Genomic DNA, 19,335 nt, shown 5'->3' on the forward strand with positions numbered 1-19,335 from the left:
ATGCAATTTGATGTAATTACTGACAGTGAAAATTTAAACGCGTATGGAAAGCCAGTGATTATCAAAGTAAATATTTGTTGCAGAAAACACACAGGCAATTGCGAAAATACGTTTATTAAATGTTTTGGAATAAAATTCAAAATTCTTGTTGTACTCGAAAAACCAAGAGTAGGAATTGGATAAAAATATGCTTGCAAGAAAACTGGACTATGTACATTTTAAAAATTTGACCTTAGCGATGTTTAAAATTCTTAAATATTATAAAAGAAAAAAATGATAATAAACAAAAATTAAAATATTTCCTTTTTGAACCGTATAAAAATTAGAAATTAAGAACATTAGTAAATTGTTAAATCCTTTAACTGGTAAATCTATTGGTTCGCATTCAGTGGATAAACTTAAGGTGTAAAAACCTACGAAACAAACTCGTAAAATTTGGTTAGACCTAGCAGTAAAACATAGTTCTCTAACGTACCACGACATGATTTCAAGCGAATTTAAAAATTCAGATTTAGAAAGTAGTGTTAAAACTGTTCTTTGCAATGCATTAAGTACAACACCAGTATGTTTGTCTCAAAGTGTTCAATCAAAAAGTAATAACCAACGAATACATAAAATTTTAGAAAAATTGTTAGATGTTGACAAGTATTTGAATTTTCTGTACTGTAAAAATCTGTGTTCATCTGATGTGTTGGAACTTGCGTTGGTAAACTTACAAAATCCTTATGTATTATTGAATGAGAAAGTACAAGGAATGTAAAAAAAAGAAAAGTTGTTTCATATAATATATGGAGGCATCTGTGATCAGCTATGCGACTTCCAGATGGCCGTTGATGTTTCTTTTCCAAAGTAATGGAAAAACTAGCAAAGATATATGCCAAGTCATGGAAATGAGGTTTCCCCCCCCTTATATGTCGGGTAATGTAGTACTTTTCTTTAACGCTCAAAGTAAGCTATTTTGGTAAATCCCATTCTTTATTATTTTAAATCTTTAACCTTGTATTCTTTAATTCGGCCTCATCTCGGGGTGGTAAAACAGATAATTCATTGTGGGTAGGTTTCTTCAAAATTTAGCCAGGCAGATCTTGTCGAGTGATCAGAGAGGGTCATAACGGAATTATTACGTTGTAAAAATTTAGCTATGGATCTTAAAGGCGCCGATAAATTTTATTAAATCTCGACAAAAAACGTATGTTAGTTAATATTGTGTAAAAATAAAGTTTTTAATATGCAATATGTTTTAAAAATCTGTTTACTAATGAAAGAATTCATTTCATATATTCGTGTTACTGTATTATTGCATTGTGTTTGAAGTTAACTAATTAATAAATAGTGCAGTTTAAATGTTGTATTTTAAATGTTTAAATGATAAAAATTGTACATTATTAAGAGTTATTTTGAAAATTAGTTATAAGGAAGTATATATTCATAAAAGGGTTATTTTCGCATTTCATGTGTCATTTTTCTTAAAACATTAAAAATTGCATATGTTTAGTACAATAAGAATATTTAGGGTAAGATGTAATAATACGAGTCAGATACTTACAAAGAAAAAAAGAAAGATTGAAATTTTATGTAATAGTGTAAGAAATATATTAGTTAAAAAAATATAAAACTTATATATGATATAATATGAAAACATAATAAATAATCAATATATTGTGCAATTTATATTGAAATATTGTATTATGAAGATAAATGTAATCTTATATTTACACATACAAAAAAAGAGCCCATTTAAAACATGTAGCCCATAAAAAAATAATAAATAAATAAAATAGCCCATCTACGTTTGTAAAAAGTGTTAGTAAGCTATAATAAGTCAAATATTATCAGTGAAAAAAAAGAGAAATAATAACCGGAAAAATAAACTTTTGGGAAAAGGATAATTTCAAGGTTCCAGGATTCTGATAATCTTCAAAGAAGACCATCGTCCCTTTCGCACGCCATTTGTGAGCGTATAGCCCCCCTCACTCCCATTCCATTTTAATTTTCCCAGTATTTCTTGGCTGAATTGAAATAAGGTTCCATGTACTGTATGTCAACGCAAACTGTGTTTTAGTTTTATCTTTTTCTATGAGTTAGCAGTCCTGTAAGTGGTAACTTGTGTTTTCTGTTCACCGAACAAAAGGGATGTAATGTGGCCGTAATGCTACAAAGAAATAATCCGACTGAATCTAAACCAATCGAAGTGCATTTTTATTATTTACAATATTTTAATCATTTTATTATAATAAAAAACACGTCTAAAACCGTTCAATGTATGTATTCTTCGTAAAGAACGTTTTTTATGGATATTTTTAAGATATTTTTCTGGCGTAACTGGCGCAAACTTACTGACGCTTAGTCTAAAAGGCGCGAAGGTGTGCTTGCTAATGATGGCGGTATAAGTTGTTCTACATATCTGGTGTCCATCAAAAATATCCAAGATTTCCTTTAGCATCGTTAAATATGTTGTAAATTTAATTATAAAAAAATCAAAAAAAACTTACATAAGTGCTCAATCGTAAAAGGTTTACAATATCTATGTGCGTGTGTTAAAACAGCGTCTAATATGCAAAATGATGGAACTCCACGATGCATAAGTAAAGAATCCATGAAGGTAAAAAGGTTGCTTGTATTTACAGCAGAAAAGTAATAACTGCAACGGAGCCTAAACCATAACTATTCAACGAAAAACAAAAAGTAAGAAAAAATCTTATTGCCAAAAATAACTACATGACCCCCCCAATCCATCAATTCACAGTGCAGTAAAGTGTGATCCAAATAAATAGCATGTGTTAAATGATAGTGCATCGTGAAATGTAAATTATAGCCGGCATCTACGGTGCATCAATTTTTTTTAAAGAAAGAAAGTAATTAATCATATATAATAATTTCTTCGTGTAAATTCCAAATTTATACGAATATGGGCTCACAGAGTGGTAATACATGTTAAATAAATATCTTAATAAAATGTTGTAATATTGTAAACGTAAGTACCATACATAAGCTGTGTTGATTGAATAAAATTTATATATTGTATATATTTTGTGTGCTATTACCTTTACAGTATTTTCTACACAATTACTACCAAAATGGTGGATGTTATGCCTAATTACTTGTGTTTAGTCAGCTAATGCCAGCAGGCGTGGCAAGGACGGTGGGCAGTCGCAGTCGCAACCTCAATTAGAAGTCATTTTGGTTCAAGATCTAACTTGGAGGTTTGCGCACTCTTCATTTTGGTATTGTCATTTGTGTAGCAAATGTCCTTCTCCCACCAACTGCTAAAATCCACCATAGGCAAGGCAAACCGAATAAGGGTTGTATCCAGTAAAGTTATAACAATTATTTATCCTATAAGGAAAACAGGTAAAAACCGAATGAAAATTAAATACTTGGTGTTATGAAAACGTCTCCCAAACAAGGACAGTCAAGGATCAAACCAATATACAGTCATAAAACAACTCGCCCAAACAAAAATACGATCCACTCGTGTCATAAAAATGGCTAGCCCAAACAGGAATCAAACCAAACACGATCTAATCGTGTAATACAATTTGTGGTTCAATCGAACATGGTGGGTAGGGTGGTCCTTATTTCTCAAGTTGTGTATATCTGAGACCGCACCCCTTAATCTTTTTCCTTTTAATGAGAAAAGTGTTCTATGTAAATTTGAGTTCGTTATGACAACGATAAATGATGCCGCAAAGACATTTTAATCTTTATAGGAATAAGATTTAGAAAACAGTAGTTTCCTATGTTGCTCAATAGATGGCAATACATTCACTGGCTTAGATTATTCTATTTAATCCCAATTCTTATGTAATTTGGAGCAGATTTATGAACAAAATTAAATTGCAAAATAATAAATAAATCTCAAACAATTATATTTTACGACCGTTCACAACTAAATCGTTCACCCCTTTGTTCTTAATTAAAACTGTTATTGTAAATAAAATAATTTTAGACTACTTGTAACATGTATTTGAGTTCTCCGTTTTGCATTTATGATCTTTTGATATGATTGTTATTTTTAGGGAATTGAAGTTTCATTGTGGGTCTTGTATCATTACATGTGATTAAATGAACAAAGTGATCATTATGTGTTCGGTGTCTAGTGAAATCAGTTATCGTAGTGGTATTTACCTCGTTGGTAATGTGAGTGAACAGATATTGGGTTGTAAGTTACTGTCCAACAGACAAGTACTTGGTGCATTCTTTTATAACATACGAATATGAAATTACCTTTAAGAGAGAATGCTCGGTTAGCAATTCGTGAAACAGAAATGTTTTGGTCTAAAACAACAATACCGATCAAGGATACTCACCACAGCACAGAAAATACAATTCCAATGGAAGGAGTAGATTCTGATGAGATAGTGACAGGATCTTCGAGAAGAAGAGGGAAAGTACGTTTTATTACTCCACGACTCGTTGCGGCTTTTGATCACTATAAATTGATTGATAGAGCTCCATGCGCATATTAATCGCAACAGCAAAGACATTTGGGACATAACTTCTTCTAATACTGGACGTATCAATGGAGCTTGTATTCTTCTTGAACAAAAATTGAAAAAAGATATTTTATATCTTCTGTGTAGGTATCACATTTTTGAATTGATATTAAAGTGTGTATTTGAAGAATGTGTTTCAGTTTCTTCCGGTCCAGAGGTGCCAATTTTTACTTTTCAGAAAGAGTGGCCGAGAATTTCAACACAACAATTTTGTTACATGAATTTCTAATCGAAGTGTTAATTCAGTTCTTTGCAATATGAAGAAAGATAAGCTAGTTTTTGCTGTTCAAAATTTGGAAATACAGAGAAGATTACAGAGAACTTTTGGAGCTTACAGTAATTTTTCTAGGAAGTACGCCTCCTGGAGGTATTTCTATCCGTTTTCCTGGAGCTGTACATCAGGCAAGGTGGATGGAAAAAACCTTATGATGTTTAAAAATATTTCTCTTTAGTAATCAGTTTAAATTAAATGAGCGGGAAGAAGAAGGACTGCGTCAAGTGTGCACTTTTCCTGTTCTAAAAAGCTTGGTTTACTTGGTTTTCTTGTCCTAGTGCATCTCGTTCACCACATCAAGATTTACAATTTTTGAAGAGCCTTCAAACGTACAAACTCATAAACTCTGATGTTTCGAGAGTGACTTTATTGAAGTTTTCCTAACATCTTTGGTACCTCTTAGAGGAGTGTGAGCACTTTTATTTTTTGACGAGAATATCAATAATGAACAAAACACAAAATAGCAGAAAAAATTAAAAATAGTGACTGTTCATATGGAACGATGAAGCGATTTGAACTGCACGCTAGTGAAATAGATGATATTGAAGAAAAAGAAATTCCTGATTTTGTGATAGGAAACACGAAGAAGTTCTTCGAAAGGTTTCGGATTTCCACAGGTTTTCTAGACCTTGATCCGGTATGTTGGTCGATAAATGATGAATTTCTTTTCGGAAAAAAAATAGTTGATAAGCTGCATGTTACAAATGACGCAGCGGAAAAAGCGTAAAGTAAATGGAAAATCACAATGCAGTTCTAACTAAAAATGAAGAACAGAAACAACTCCTTTTGTAAGTGGTGAAAGACTATAGAAACTTGTTTCCAGAATGTGCAAAAGCTACCTTGCGTAAAAAGTAAAAGTTATCATTAAGTCGATCTACGATTCAAATATATTTTTTGTCCATTTTTTGGAATATCAGCCATTATCATTAATTTTTTTACTTGTATTTATTAGCTGATTGATTTCTAACTCATGTAAATTTTACTAACGAAGCAAGTGGCATGAGAAACAGATCCAAATATCTTTTCCACAGTGGTTCATAACACTGTGCATTACTATAAGTACTATATATACGGACGATGATCATGATGCTTGTAGCTTGTTGCCTGATAACCAATCGACTGTATTTAAAACCCAGTCAATTCTGAATTACAGAGGAAAGCTTTATATTGTCCTATTTACATTTGTGATAATTATTATACGTTCATTGACAAATAGTAAATCGAGTGCCATTGAAATTCAAATGGATTTCTTTCTGCAGAAATCAACTGTTTTGCGGCACGGGTTAACGTTGATGGATTTTTGTGAAATTTTGTGTATGTTTCTATTACCAAAGGAAAAGAAAGAGGGGGTGCGGCGGAAGAAATTCGAAAATTTATTTTTTCACATATACCTAAGGACCACCCTAATGGTGGGGCTAGCACTTAGACAGCTCCCCTTTGTTTTTCTTCTGTCTACGCTCCTGATAGCATAGAAACAAAACTTGAGCCTGAGCATTACTGTACAAACAATGTACAAACGATTGAGATAATTTTCTTTTGAATCGGACGTGGGGAGGTGCTACGAATTAGGCAGCCTATACTTTGTTATGATTTTGGCGCGACCCTAATCGCGTACAAACGAAAATTTCTCCTGTAAATTTCTGTACATACACGTACAAACAAATGCGACAGTTTGTGGTTGAATTCGACATGGTAGGAGGGCTATCAATTAGATATCCCATAGTTTGTTATCGTTTTGGCAGCGCCCCATTTATGTGCAAACGAAAATATCAGCTGCACATTTATGTGCAAAGACGTACAAACGATTGCGACAATGTGTGGTTGAATTGATTATGGTGAGAGGGTTACCATTTAGACAGCCCCCACTTTGTTTTCGTTCTGGCGGCGCCCCTAATTGTGTACAAACGAAAATTTCGCCTGCACATTTCTGTACAAACGATGTAAAAATATTACGACTATTTGTGATTGAATTGGACATGGTGGGGGGCTATCATTTAGACAGCCCCCACATTTTTTTTTCATTCCGGCGTTTCCCCAAATTGTGTACAAACGAAAATTTCTCCTGCACATTTCTGTACAAACGATTACAAGAATTGGTGATCAAATGGGATATGGTGGGAGGCTACCTTATAGACAGCTCCCCACTTTTTTTTCGTTCTGGCGGCGCCCCTAATTGTGTACAAACGAAAATTTCTCCTGAACATTTCTGTACAAACTATGTACAAACGATTACGAGAATTTGTGATTGAATTGGATATGGTGGGAGGCTACCATATAGACAGCTCCCCACCTTTTTTCGTTCTGGCGGCGACCTTAATTGTGTACAAACGAAAATTTCGCCTGCACATTTCTGTACAAACGATGTGCAAACAATTGTGACAATTTGTGATTGAATTCGACATGGTAGGGGGGCTACCACTTAGACAGCCCCCAACTTTTTTCGTTCTGGCGACGCCCCTAATTGTGTACAAAGGAAAATTTCGCCTACACATTTCTGTACAAACGATGTACGAACGATTGTGACAATTTGTGATTGAATTGGACATGATAGGGGGGCTACCACTTAGACAGCCCCCACTTTGTTTTCGTTCTGGCGACGCCCCTAATTGTGTACAAACGAAAACTTCGCCTGCACATTTCTGTACAAACGATGTAGAAACGATTGCGACAATTTCTGATGGAATTGGACATGGTGGAGGGGCTACCATTCAGACAGCCTCCACTTTGTTTTCATTCTGGCGACGCCCATAATTGTGTACAAATGAAAATTTCGCCTGCACATGTCTATAGAAACGATTGAGACCATTTCCGATTGAGTCTGAAAAGGTGGGGGGGGGGCTGTCTAAATGGACGTCTGTTTTTCACCTCTAGTGTAATGAAATTCTTCCACGAGAAAATCTGTAATCAACACTGTCAGTAGCTACGTCCTCGACTAATATACGTTTACAAGTACAACTGTATTTTCGTATTTTTTTCAACAGTTAATCAATTTAAAACCGTATTATAATTCAAAGTACATATCATATTTCTATCGTAAACAAGAATATGTAGTCAACTTCTTAAATACTTTGCTCCGCAGGAACCCGTTCAGCGCGTGCAACAACTAAAAGCAACATGTTTGGCGTCTCAAAAATGGCAAAGGAGAAAAAAGAAAAGCAAAAGCAGCACAGCAGTGCTTTATCGCAGTCAGAGTTGACAACATAGTTTCGGTCGTCACACACGCCAATAGACCTACAAGCGGTGTACAAGAGTTATACAGTTACAATATACGTTGTATCACAGTAGCGCTACAGGCGGAATGTGCAGGAACTACAAATGAATATGTTTCTTACAAGTATCAGTCACTGTTGCACCTCTTTACAATCTACACATCCTTTTTTCTCCCACTTTTTGACCTTCACAAGCAGAAGTACCAAGCTTTCCGAGTTCACAACTATAAACTGTTTGTGTACAGAGTACGTTTTCAGTTCTTCGAATGACCGAGCGCGGGAAGAACAAGGGTGATGATCGGACAACCGTATACGGCAGTCAGAAACACATGGTTGCAACTTTAAATGTAAAATACAAATATAGAGCCTTGATAATGCCGTGAGGATGTATATATATATATATATATATATATATATATATATATATATATATATATATATATGTGTGTGTGTGTGTGTGATATATAATATGCATGATATATAATATGTATATATATGTATAATATGGGTGATTCCTGTTCCCAAGATAAAACGAAAAGTATTGACCAACCTGGGTGTAGAAATACCTTGTAGCTATGACCACCCAAAAGTTTTCGAAAAAATGCAAAAACAGCCATACTCGAGAACAACATGTCGGATCGAAATCCTGCAAAAGGGAATGTTCATTATTTTTAGTCGTAGATTCCATTAGTGTACAATTGGATGTAGTGCAGTGGCGGTACAAGAGTGGCTCGCAAAGAAACTGGAGTATTCCTTTGAATATTTTATCAAACGTTGAATGAGGAAAATGAACAATAATCAAATACAAGATTTCAACAATCAAAGTAATAGTACATCGTTGAAATTAGAACACTTAGAATTCGAAAGGAAGATAGATACGCATGTGTGATGGATCTATTTTATCTCAGCACAGAATAACTCTCTGAAGAATTTAAATGAAAGGAAGTCTTTAACGTATCACAGTTATATCTTCTAGACTAATGGTGACCGATGATAATTGAACAGCTTCCTGTTCAAGTTAAGAATATGTGAAAATGGAAAAAATAACTTTGATCCAGATTAGGTATATACCGACTGTTCACAGGCCCGTATTTATATATTGTGGCCCCTGTGCTCTAAATAATTTGCCGCCCCTTCCCGAAAACGACCATTATTAGAGTTGAATTCATAGTTTTTGGAGCCGCTAAAATGAATAGTGACAGTTTCAATCCAATTCAACTTCAAGGTCATTCTCCATTCCCCAGGGTGGGGGGCGAGATTTTGAACTAATCGAAAACGACAGATGTTAGTTCAGACGACAGATGAATTCATAGTTTTCGAGGTCGCTAAGTTTAACGGTATCAGTTTTCATGATATTCAAGTTCATCCTCACCCCTTGGGGTGCTGGTGGGAGAGGATGACATTCTAAAAATAATCAGATAAGTTAGCTAATTAGTAACTACTGTAATTCGAGCTAATTAAACACATTAGCATATTTTCTTGCTCTTGCGCGGGACTCAGTGGGTTGCTAGTTTTAAATATTACTTTATTGTGAATCTTAAAACGAATTCCAAAATTTTGCCTCCTCCTAAATTCTGCTGCCCTGTGCTCGGACACAGAATAGCACTTACCTAAATACGGACCTGACTGTTCATAAGACAGTCAGGCGGCAAATATCATATATGATGAACGAGACTACAAGGGATTCTCCACATGATAACAGTGATTATCACAAATTACAATTTGGGCGAAAGTAAGCTGCATTAAAAGCTTTTGTCCTCGTAATACGTAATTCCGTGCAGTAAGTACGCCAGAAATTTTTACTTGGGGGAGTGTTGAAAATAAAAGAGGGGTGTGCTCTCAGAATAGTGATATAATTTTTAAACTAGGAATGCAATGGATATACCCGATTGCAACGAAATGAGCTGAGCGAGCTTAAACTACGTAATCATGACTTTTTCCCCATGTTAAGTCTATGCAAGCGTTTTTCGGTGATTATTCCTCGATGGTACATCGGATTTTTTATTTCGACCTATGTTCTCACTCAGCACGACATACTCTATCAGCGTGCTAAGTTTGGTTGAGATCGGCCAAACGGTCTAGGAGGAAGCGTTTTTCGGTGATTATTCCTCGATGGTACATTGGATTTTTGATTTCGACCTATGTTGTCACTCAGCACGACATACTCTATCAGCGTGCTAAGTTTGGTTGAGATTGCCCAAACGGTCTAGGAGGAGTTCGCGGACAACCAAACGGCTAACCCGAGTATAAGAGCTGAGCGATGCTCAGCTCAACAAACTCAAACAAGAAAACAGTATAGTTTGTTACGCAACTATTGCAATACTACTACTACTATTACTACTACTACTATACTACTACTACTACTACTACTACTACTACTAATAATAATAATAATAATAATAATAATAATAATAATAATAATAATAATAATAATAATAATAATATATATCAGCTCTTCGCAGTGGTAGATTCATTAAAGTAAGTTCACACATTTGAGCATTTATTATTATTATGAAACTAAGTAATACAGTGAAACCTCTCAAAACGGACATCGGTGGAACACGATTATTTGTCCGTAAATGAGAGGTGTCCCTAAAAAGAAGGGTTCTCTTTCATAACACCACACCACACATATTTATGAAATAAAAGAATAAGAAAATTTGACTTCTTATAAAGATGTCCACTATTAAGAGATGTCCGTTAAGAGAGGTTTCACTGTATTAGGAATTAACCTCTAATATTTTACCGAGTAATTACACATGAATTGATTACAGACGAATTATTTTAATATTTTAATATTTCATTATTTTAATATTCTAACTTTGTTGTTAACGTTAATTGTTGTAATATTATTTGATCTCTTAATCTCCGTTCCTGCCCCTTCCTGGACACATTATTGGCTCTGAATAACTTTCATAAGAATTATTATTCATTGATTTAGTTGTTTTCTAGAAATCAAGTTTTTCAATTTACAAATATTTTTTATCTTTCTGTTTTGTCTTCTTTAATATACTCTAATTTTAACAATCCCTGGGCTCGTAGTGGTCTGGTCTCTTGTAAATAGTTGAAAAGTGACCAAAAATGGCTAAAAGCACACGCAAAAGTGACCAAAATCTCATCATGCCCCTTTTTTCATTTGCCAATTTCTCCATCACTTCTCTCTTTGTTTGTTGTTTTGTTTCTTCTTTACTTCTTTTTTTTTTTTTTTGAGCTTTCTCCTTTCTTAGGTTTTCAAAGTAAGTTTTGTAGTTACGGTAAGCAGACTTAGCAGATGTAAAAAGCTTCTGAGTAAGTGGAACCAGCTCTGGCCTGTTTTCGAATTTCTTCATCCCAGACATTATATTTAACTTCTCAAAAACGTGAAATATTCAAATTCATCACCTACTCTTAAAAAGAACATACAAGAAGCATAACACAAGACGAACATGATGACCCTCCCCCCCCCACACACACACACACAACATTCAACGGAGCGTTAACTATTACGAGAGAAAACTAAAAGACTATTATGATACAAAAAGAATAGATACAAAAGGGTTCTCAACTCCATCTTGAGAGCTTAAGCATCCACCAACCGTCCACTGTGCTTTAGAAAGAATAAAAGCTGAAGTGAGAATAAAGCTGATTGTTTCACATGTGGCAGCAAGTACTGAAGCTTTCAGTAGAGTAATGAGTAACAAGTTTCTGCCTTTTTCAATTTGTTTTTATATTTTTCCTAGAAAACTGCCAATGCAAAACATAAATCACACGAAAAAGTCACTTTACCTCTCAAAAAAGTAACTTTTAGTGACAAATTTGAAAAAGAAGTAACTTTTAGTGACCAACTTGGAAAAAAAAAGTAAATTTTAGTTTAAAAAGTGACTCGCTATGAGCCCTATTCCACTCAATGAATTTACGTGAATAAAAATATACTTTATAAAAAAATTTAAGCTAGCGCCAAATGCGTTCCTGCATAACACTAGACTCAATCTAATATATATATATATATATATATAATTCTTACTTCGATCGATCTCTTCATTTCTAAAAACGTTTTGACTACACCCTTCTAACGTCCGTCCGTTGATACGCTAATTGCAGAGCAGGCTCGAAACCAGCCACAGAGCTTTAGGGGGCCATGAATATGTTAAGAGGGGCCAAATCATTAAAAATTCTCTTACAGATATCTAAATTGTGCATTTTATATTGAGGTCTGAAGGGGACATGAACAATTAAGGGGGGGCAGGCCCTCCCTAGCCCCCCCTCTGATTGCGAGCCTGTTGCAGAGTAGCACTTACAACTGAATCTGGTATAGGCTTATTACTATACTGTTACATTTTTCCTTATTGAGGAGGAGGTAGGTGAATGACCGCTCAAGACGTTGCCAATTTCAGTCATCTGCATCTGTTTATCAATCTCTTTTCTCGGAAACGACCGCAGCGCCTAGGAGGGTAGGTATGAGCGGGTCTGTTTTGTCAATTGTTTCGATCGGAACACCGCCCGAAACAATGAGGTAATGTGGTTCTCGAAGCCGTACATGAGAACAAGGTCGTTTCGTATTTTGAAGTGAAATAAATAAATAATAGATTGCCTTCTTTCCTAAACGCTAAACCTTTTTTTAACTTGATGTAATAAATAAGATATATGATACTGATTGATACAATTGGATTTGGGGGAGTATTCATTTTCCATCCAGGGGTGTGTGTAAAGAAATTTGGAGGGGTGTTAAGGGGTATTGGAGGGGTGTAGATTACTCCCTGATTCCGTGGAAGATAATTCCGAGCGCAGGAGCGGTGAAAGTCGACGAAACACAAGCTGTTGTGCGTGTTGGACAATGATACAAAGAAATACAGTTTCAAACTACCAATTTATTCTGTTTCCTACAAAGTAGGATAACTGTCAAATACTCAGAGATATTTTGTAAAGTATTTGTGCAATGCAGTATATCTACACGAGACAGCTGTGAAGAATAACAGTTCACAATCTCATATTGTCGACCGATGACCGCATTGCAAATCTTTCTGCGTGCGGTCAAACACACCTGAAATTTCTGCGATGACTGTTACAGTTATATTAACACGAACAACAAGTTCTTCGGCTGTCGTAACTAATTGCATACATTAGTTACATACAAAAGGCGTTTCAAAACTCCACCCCCCCAAAAAAAAATCAAGGGACATGATTTAGGGTGAACGAGGTGGTAAATAATACAGGTCCTTCTCTCCCAATTCAACGATCTGGGAACGTTTCATTTAGGTAGGTTTGCATATTCTTGTCAAAATGTGCAAATGCACTGTCATGCTCGGATCACATCTGTTGTCTTATGTTCAAGAGTACATGTTCTAACAATTTTGGGAGAACATTACGTAAAAATAAAAGATAAAGCGTACTCCCACACAGGCGGGCCGGAAATAAATATGGCCCTACCACAAAATTGTCCACTATACTGCACCGCAGGCTTACACTAAATCTCTGCTCCTGATCGACTAGAGTTACATTCGGACTTTTGTACCCTACACATAGCTACAGCTAGTTGCAGGACGTTCTCTGATATTTCCCAGTACGCAGTCTTTAATTTTAACTGTCCACATGGTGCGATTTCCTCCGATTTCACGTAGGGGAAATTGAAGAGACCCTATCTCTCGAAGGCGAATATGGAGGAGTGGACAAAGCACTGGAAAAGTTACTCTCGTTTGAGAGCAACGGTCAGGATATAAACGCCACGCCTCTGGACTATTTATCCTTGCCTCTCCATAAATGAAGTGCATATCTGCCAGCTCGTGGACAGGGTAGTCTGCCATTGTGCAGACACATACAGATTAACACAATCAATTTTACATATAGGCCTACATCAATGTCAACATTTTTACACGACCGTTAATACCTGGACGCAACCCTCCCTCTACCGTTGAACACAACACTCCCTATCCTGTTTTTAAGCAATTCCACCCGTAACACCAGAGCATCGGATTATGTATATCACTCACAAGTTGCACAGGTACACTACACAGCTCACAACACAGCTACACTAATTGACGCCACTCCACAACAAAACTGTAAGCAGCCTTCTTCGAGCCACCTGCAATTGGCACACAATGGACGATAGTTCCGTAGTGCACGACCAAAACATCATGCCCTTAGTGAAAGTACTATGAGTTATGTACGTGCTGCCACGTGTACGCAAAAGTGCCATATTGTCTTTCCTCCGTGTAGATATTCTATCCAGCTCCAAGGTACATTAGAACGTCGAAAAATATACTCGTTTGATAATATATTCAAAGAAACACTCACGTTTTTTAAGTCGCCCTTGCACCGCCACTGCATTATATCCTAATGTACACAAATGGAATCGACTAAACATATTGGACATTCTGTTTTACCCAACTTCGATCCCACGTCTTATTCTTGAGTTATGGCTGTTTTTACATTTTTTCCAACAACAATATACATATTTTGTGAAAAGTGATCTTTTACTTCTTCTCTGCAAATACCAACTGTATGGATATATATATATATATATATATATATATATATATATATAGTACAAAACTGGTATACAGAAGAATAAAAAAAATATATATTGTGATATTTCGCAGACTGCCTTTTGTAAGGAAGCACTGTACCATTCACTGTATAAGGGTGCAGGTTCTTAACAAACAGCCACTACATGAATTTACTATACAAAACTGGTATACAGGAGAACTAAAACCACTTATCCATAATGTGATGTTTCGCAGGGCGCTCTATGCACAGGGCGCACTGTGCCCTTCACGGATTTTTTTATCAACAGTAACAGTATGTATTTATTGTACAGAACTGTGTTGTACAGAAGAATAAATAAAACAGTTTATCTTTGATGTGGTTTCGCAAAAGGGCGCCTTACGTAAAGGGCGCACTGTGCCCTTCATCGGTTCTTTACCAACAGTATCAGTATGTATTCATTGTACAGAACTGTGCCACACAGAACAATAAATAAAATCTTTTATCTTTGATGTGGTTTCGCAAGGGCGCCTTATGTAAAGAGCGCACTGTACCTTTCAAGTGTTCTTTACCAATAAAAACGGTAAGAATTTATTATAAAAAACTCGTATCTTTTTTTATAATGTAATGTTTCGGAGGGCGCACCGGGATTTGTCCCAGTGTCCCGGTGGGCCAACACTGACCTGGGACAAAGATATCTGTTGCTTTAAAAGGAATTTACTATTCTATTGGAAGAAGAATTTCTAAAAATATCTAACAAGAAATGAGTATTTATTGTGAGTACTATTAACTCTTAATTGCTTATTCTACCAAAAGTATCGAATTGCCTGATCCAAATATTTCATTGAAAAGTATTTATAATATTTAAACAAATACGCAGGTTTTGCATACATTCTTTCCTAGTCATACGTAGTTTCATGATAGCATAGTTGCAATATTTAAGAAACAAACTTCTTAAGGCTTTAAATTTTTCACAATATAAAAAAACTAGAATCCGTTCCAATTAAGGCGTGTCTACATTATTATATAGTATTGTAGTATACCAATAACAATACAAAAGAGTAGAAATGATTTATTCATCGTCGCTCAGCCCATTCCACTATAGGTAGGAACTAAATTCGGACAGAATATTCATTATGTCATAGAAGCACGAGATGTAAAAGAAACACGTATTCTAAAAAAGATAAAGGAGAGGGTCAAATTTTCTGCCCTAAAATGTAATATTTTACGAATTTCTGAAATTAGATAGATGAAATTTGGCATATAGCTCCTTCATTAGAAATAAGGCATTATATGTTTGATCATTTTTGAAAATTCTGCTGCTAGTTACTTTAATTGAAGGCGTAAAATTTGGTAAAATAAGGAAATACGTGTTTCAGCGATTTCAAACATTTCATTTCTAACATGGTAAATGGGACAAATTATTTAATTCTGAATTCCATGTCTTCATTAAGAAAGTGACGAATAAAATGATTTGCTTAATTTGGAGATGTAAAATTCGGCACACAATCTCTTCATTAAAAATACCGGAACATGTATTTCGATTTTTAAAATTGCCATTCTGAAAGAGAAAGGAATATTTTTTATAATATTGAAATTTTGCATTTTATTTTATTACGCCTCATCCTTCGTGTGCGAAGAACGGGTGCTTATGCCACTTTGAAAGTATATTCAAGAAAATGTAGACTCCTAAACGTATCGACCTATACTACAAAATGACATTTACATTCACATGACAAATTTGACAATAATATTATCGCTTTCATTAAATATGCTATTTTGAAACTATCATTGAGACCACATGAAAAATGGGCTTACCGCTTAACATGAGATCTTAATCATATAATCAGATATCGAATCCAGATCTCTCGCACAGAATGTGCATAAGCTAATTATATAGCTACATGGAATTTTATTCAACTTAGCATCCATACGGATGCAACGTGGTCCTAAAAACACACATGTGATCATCCCTCCTAAACTCCTACCAACTAATCAATCTAGTGTCGTATGGAATAACGATATTACTTCACGGATAAGTATAACCAAGTTACGTGTTAGGTTTTACGTTACTTACTTCGTTATTCTATAATTCAAGTCTTATCCGGTCTTGTACTTATATTCGACATTTTTTTTTCTAAACTTTACTTACCTATGCTTTAACTTTTGCTTTAGCTTACAGAAGTAAATTGTGAAACTGAAAAGCAACAAAATAAACAAGTAAGATTACTATGTAATCAGATTATTTTATCTCATGGGAACTCCAATATAGATTCAGAAGTCTCATTACCTTATCCAACTTCCCCTCTTGTTGATAAGAAATACCTTTGAACTTGGGAGTGAATGTCTAACAACAATGCGAAAAGATAAGAAAAGAAATGAAATCTTTAAGTTTTACGTCCAATTGTTATGCAGGTTAGGCTAGAGACGGTGATGATGGGAGATGAGTAAAATGGTGGGATGAAGAAGGTGGGAGAAAACGGGAGAACCCCGAGAAAACCCACGAGCACGGTGTTTTTCCACCACAAAGTGCACACGGCGCGAGCTGGAATCGAACTAGGGACCCCAAGTACCGGAGGTGAAAGCTCTACCACTGAGCAACCGCGCAACCTAACGCGAAAAGAGTTATGTGTCTGCATTGGTTATAATTTTCATTATTGAACATAACATGAATTGTCTATTAGAGGCATGCATTTTACAGTGTTCTTTTATTAATTTTGATACAAAGACAGACTTTATCTACTGATATTTAGTGACGAATATACAAAAAGCCCTTAAATTATTTTAATCTAAAGATAAGTTTAAAGTTTACATTTGAAAAGTCTTTAGATGTTCTGTTTTCAAAATGGAAGTAGGAAAAGGAAACTAATATTAAATAATTACGACAGTGAGTAATGTTTCGAACTGTCTTATCTTAATTAATAGTCGCTGTTTCTTTTTTCATTTAAAGGTTGTTCGGGAAAGAGTTCGAGTTTTGGATTTTCTCAGAGACTATGACCGTTCTAATGAAATGTTCATAAAAAAGAACGACTTTTTCAGAGCTCTCCAAACATGTAATCTGGATTTAACACAGACTGAGTTAGAAACATTGGCTAACGTGTAAGTTAATTTGATTTATTAACCTATGGAAATTTCAAATAAAATTTCCCTAAGTAAAATTGGGACTACTTCTAAACATTTTAATTTATCCAATACCTACTTTTTTAACGATAATCTTTATATTCTTGGGTTTTTATATAATTGACTAGACGGGTGGCCCTAATTCATCCTAAAGTATATTTTTTAATAAAAATAACAGTTGCAATAGAAGGAATATAAAATTGTGACAGCGAAATTAATTGTTTACCGTAATAATATGAAAACGAGCATGTTAATTTTGAAAAATGGGAAAAGAACTTTCGCTTAACTTTTTGGCGGTAAAAAAAGTTTGACAACGAAATAAATTGGATGTGCCTGATTGCATAAGGAAATGAAATATGGAAAGAAATTTTTATTAGTTTTTTGGATGAGAAAATGGAAATTGTTAAATAATATCCGGCTGACATTTGATATAAAAGAAACCGAATATTAATGTAATAAATATAGCGACGTTTTCTGGAGAAAAGAGTTTTGACTTATAACTAATGATAAAAACTGCATATATTTATTTACAGACGTATGGAAATTCGTTTTCTAAAATTATTATGCAGAAAAGGAACCCTTTTGTTTTTTAAAACAACTATTTATTTTCGGTAGACAGATAACAGCACACCTGAACGATAGCGACCGACAAAGAAGCAGGCGAATCTAGGTCGCAGAGTTTCTAGAACGTAGTAGAAGTGTCTGAGTGTTATGTAGATCGGGGAACTTGGAGAGAACATAACTGTGAGTACTAACTTCTTATTTCTTCCTTTCCTGTTTAAAGTAAATGTAATTCTTTTTCATTTTTCTTTTCATATGTGAATCATATATTCGTATTATACCTTAGCACAAAGGATTTTAGATTGGACATGAAATACTTATGAACGTCTGGGGTAGGAAATTGTTTTAAACTTAGTGTATTAGTTCTTTGCTTGTTAATGTAACACTGAAGTTGTACGGGACGAAGGTGTTTGTCCTCATCGAGAATCGAACCGGAGATTTCCCGTGCCAAAAGCCACAAAACGGTGGATTTTTGGTGTATGTAGCTATAAATTGTGTAATGTTTAGTGTAAGAAAGAAGCGATATGGAACGAACGTCATTGGACCCGCTGGGAATGGAAGCCGAGCTTTCCTACGCCTATAGGCAGAGACAGAGGGAAATTGAGATTGCTTGGAATTTTTACCGTCCCTCCCAGGATGATCTGCACGAGATGTAGTAGCAGTTATATGGTTTTCAGATGAAAAGAAAGGATGAAACAGAGACTGAAATCGTAATAGGGCAAGTAACTAATTCTCATTCTATTTCTTCTTTCTAGGTGGAGAGGCAAATAGAAACCATTGTAATCAACGGAAAAGAAAGATTGCAAGATATGGACGAAGAAAAGAAGTGTGTACAGTGAACTCCAATCAAGAAAAAAATAACATTCAGTAAGTAAAATTACTATTATTATTATTATTATTATTATTATTAATAATAATAATAATATTATTATTATTATTATTATTATTATTATTGATTTTCACACTTATCTTATTGTGCTTTTCAGTTTCTGTTTGTAACGGGAAGTTAAGGTTAGGATTACGTACTTGTTAATTTTTATTCGTATATACACATATTGATTGCAATTTTTATTAGTTTACAGATATGGAGTTTTAATATATTGCAGAAGTGAACCACATTGACGATAACATATTTCAAGCAGATATAAGAGAGCTAGATACTCCTGATCTTGTCTTTGATACCTGGGAACAAGTTGCTGATCTTCAAACGTGAAGG

At 34.8% G+C, this 19,335-nt stretch overlaps 1 protein-coding gene across 1 annotated transcript in view; it reads left to right on the plus strand.

Moving 5' to 3' along the window:
* Positions 1-17,541, plus strand: part of LOC145679576 (uncharacterized) — a 694,799-nt gene extending 677,258 nt beyond the window's left edge. Inside the window, exon 11 of the mRNA XM_081750156.1 lies at positions 17,389-17,541. Coding sequence (XP_081606282.1) covers positions 17,389-17,541 — 153 coding nt within the window. The remainder of the gene's footprint in view (positions 1-17,388) is intronic.
* The last annotated feature ends 1,794 nt before the right edge of the window (positions 17,542-19,335 follow it).

Source organism: Thermobia domestica, chromosome 1 (genome assembly GCF_964235325.1).
Source record: "Thermobia domestica chromosome 1, izTheDome1.hap1.1, whole genome shotgun sequence".
NCBI lineage: Eukaryota > Metazoa > Arthropoda > Insecta > Zygentoma > Lepismatidae > Thermobia > Thermobia domestica.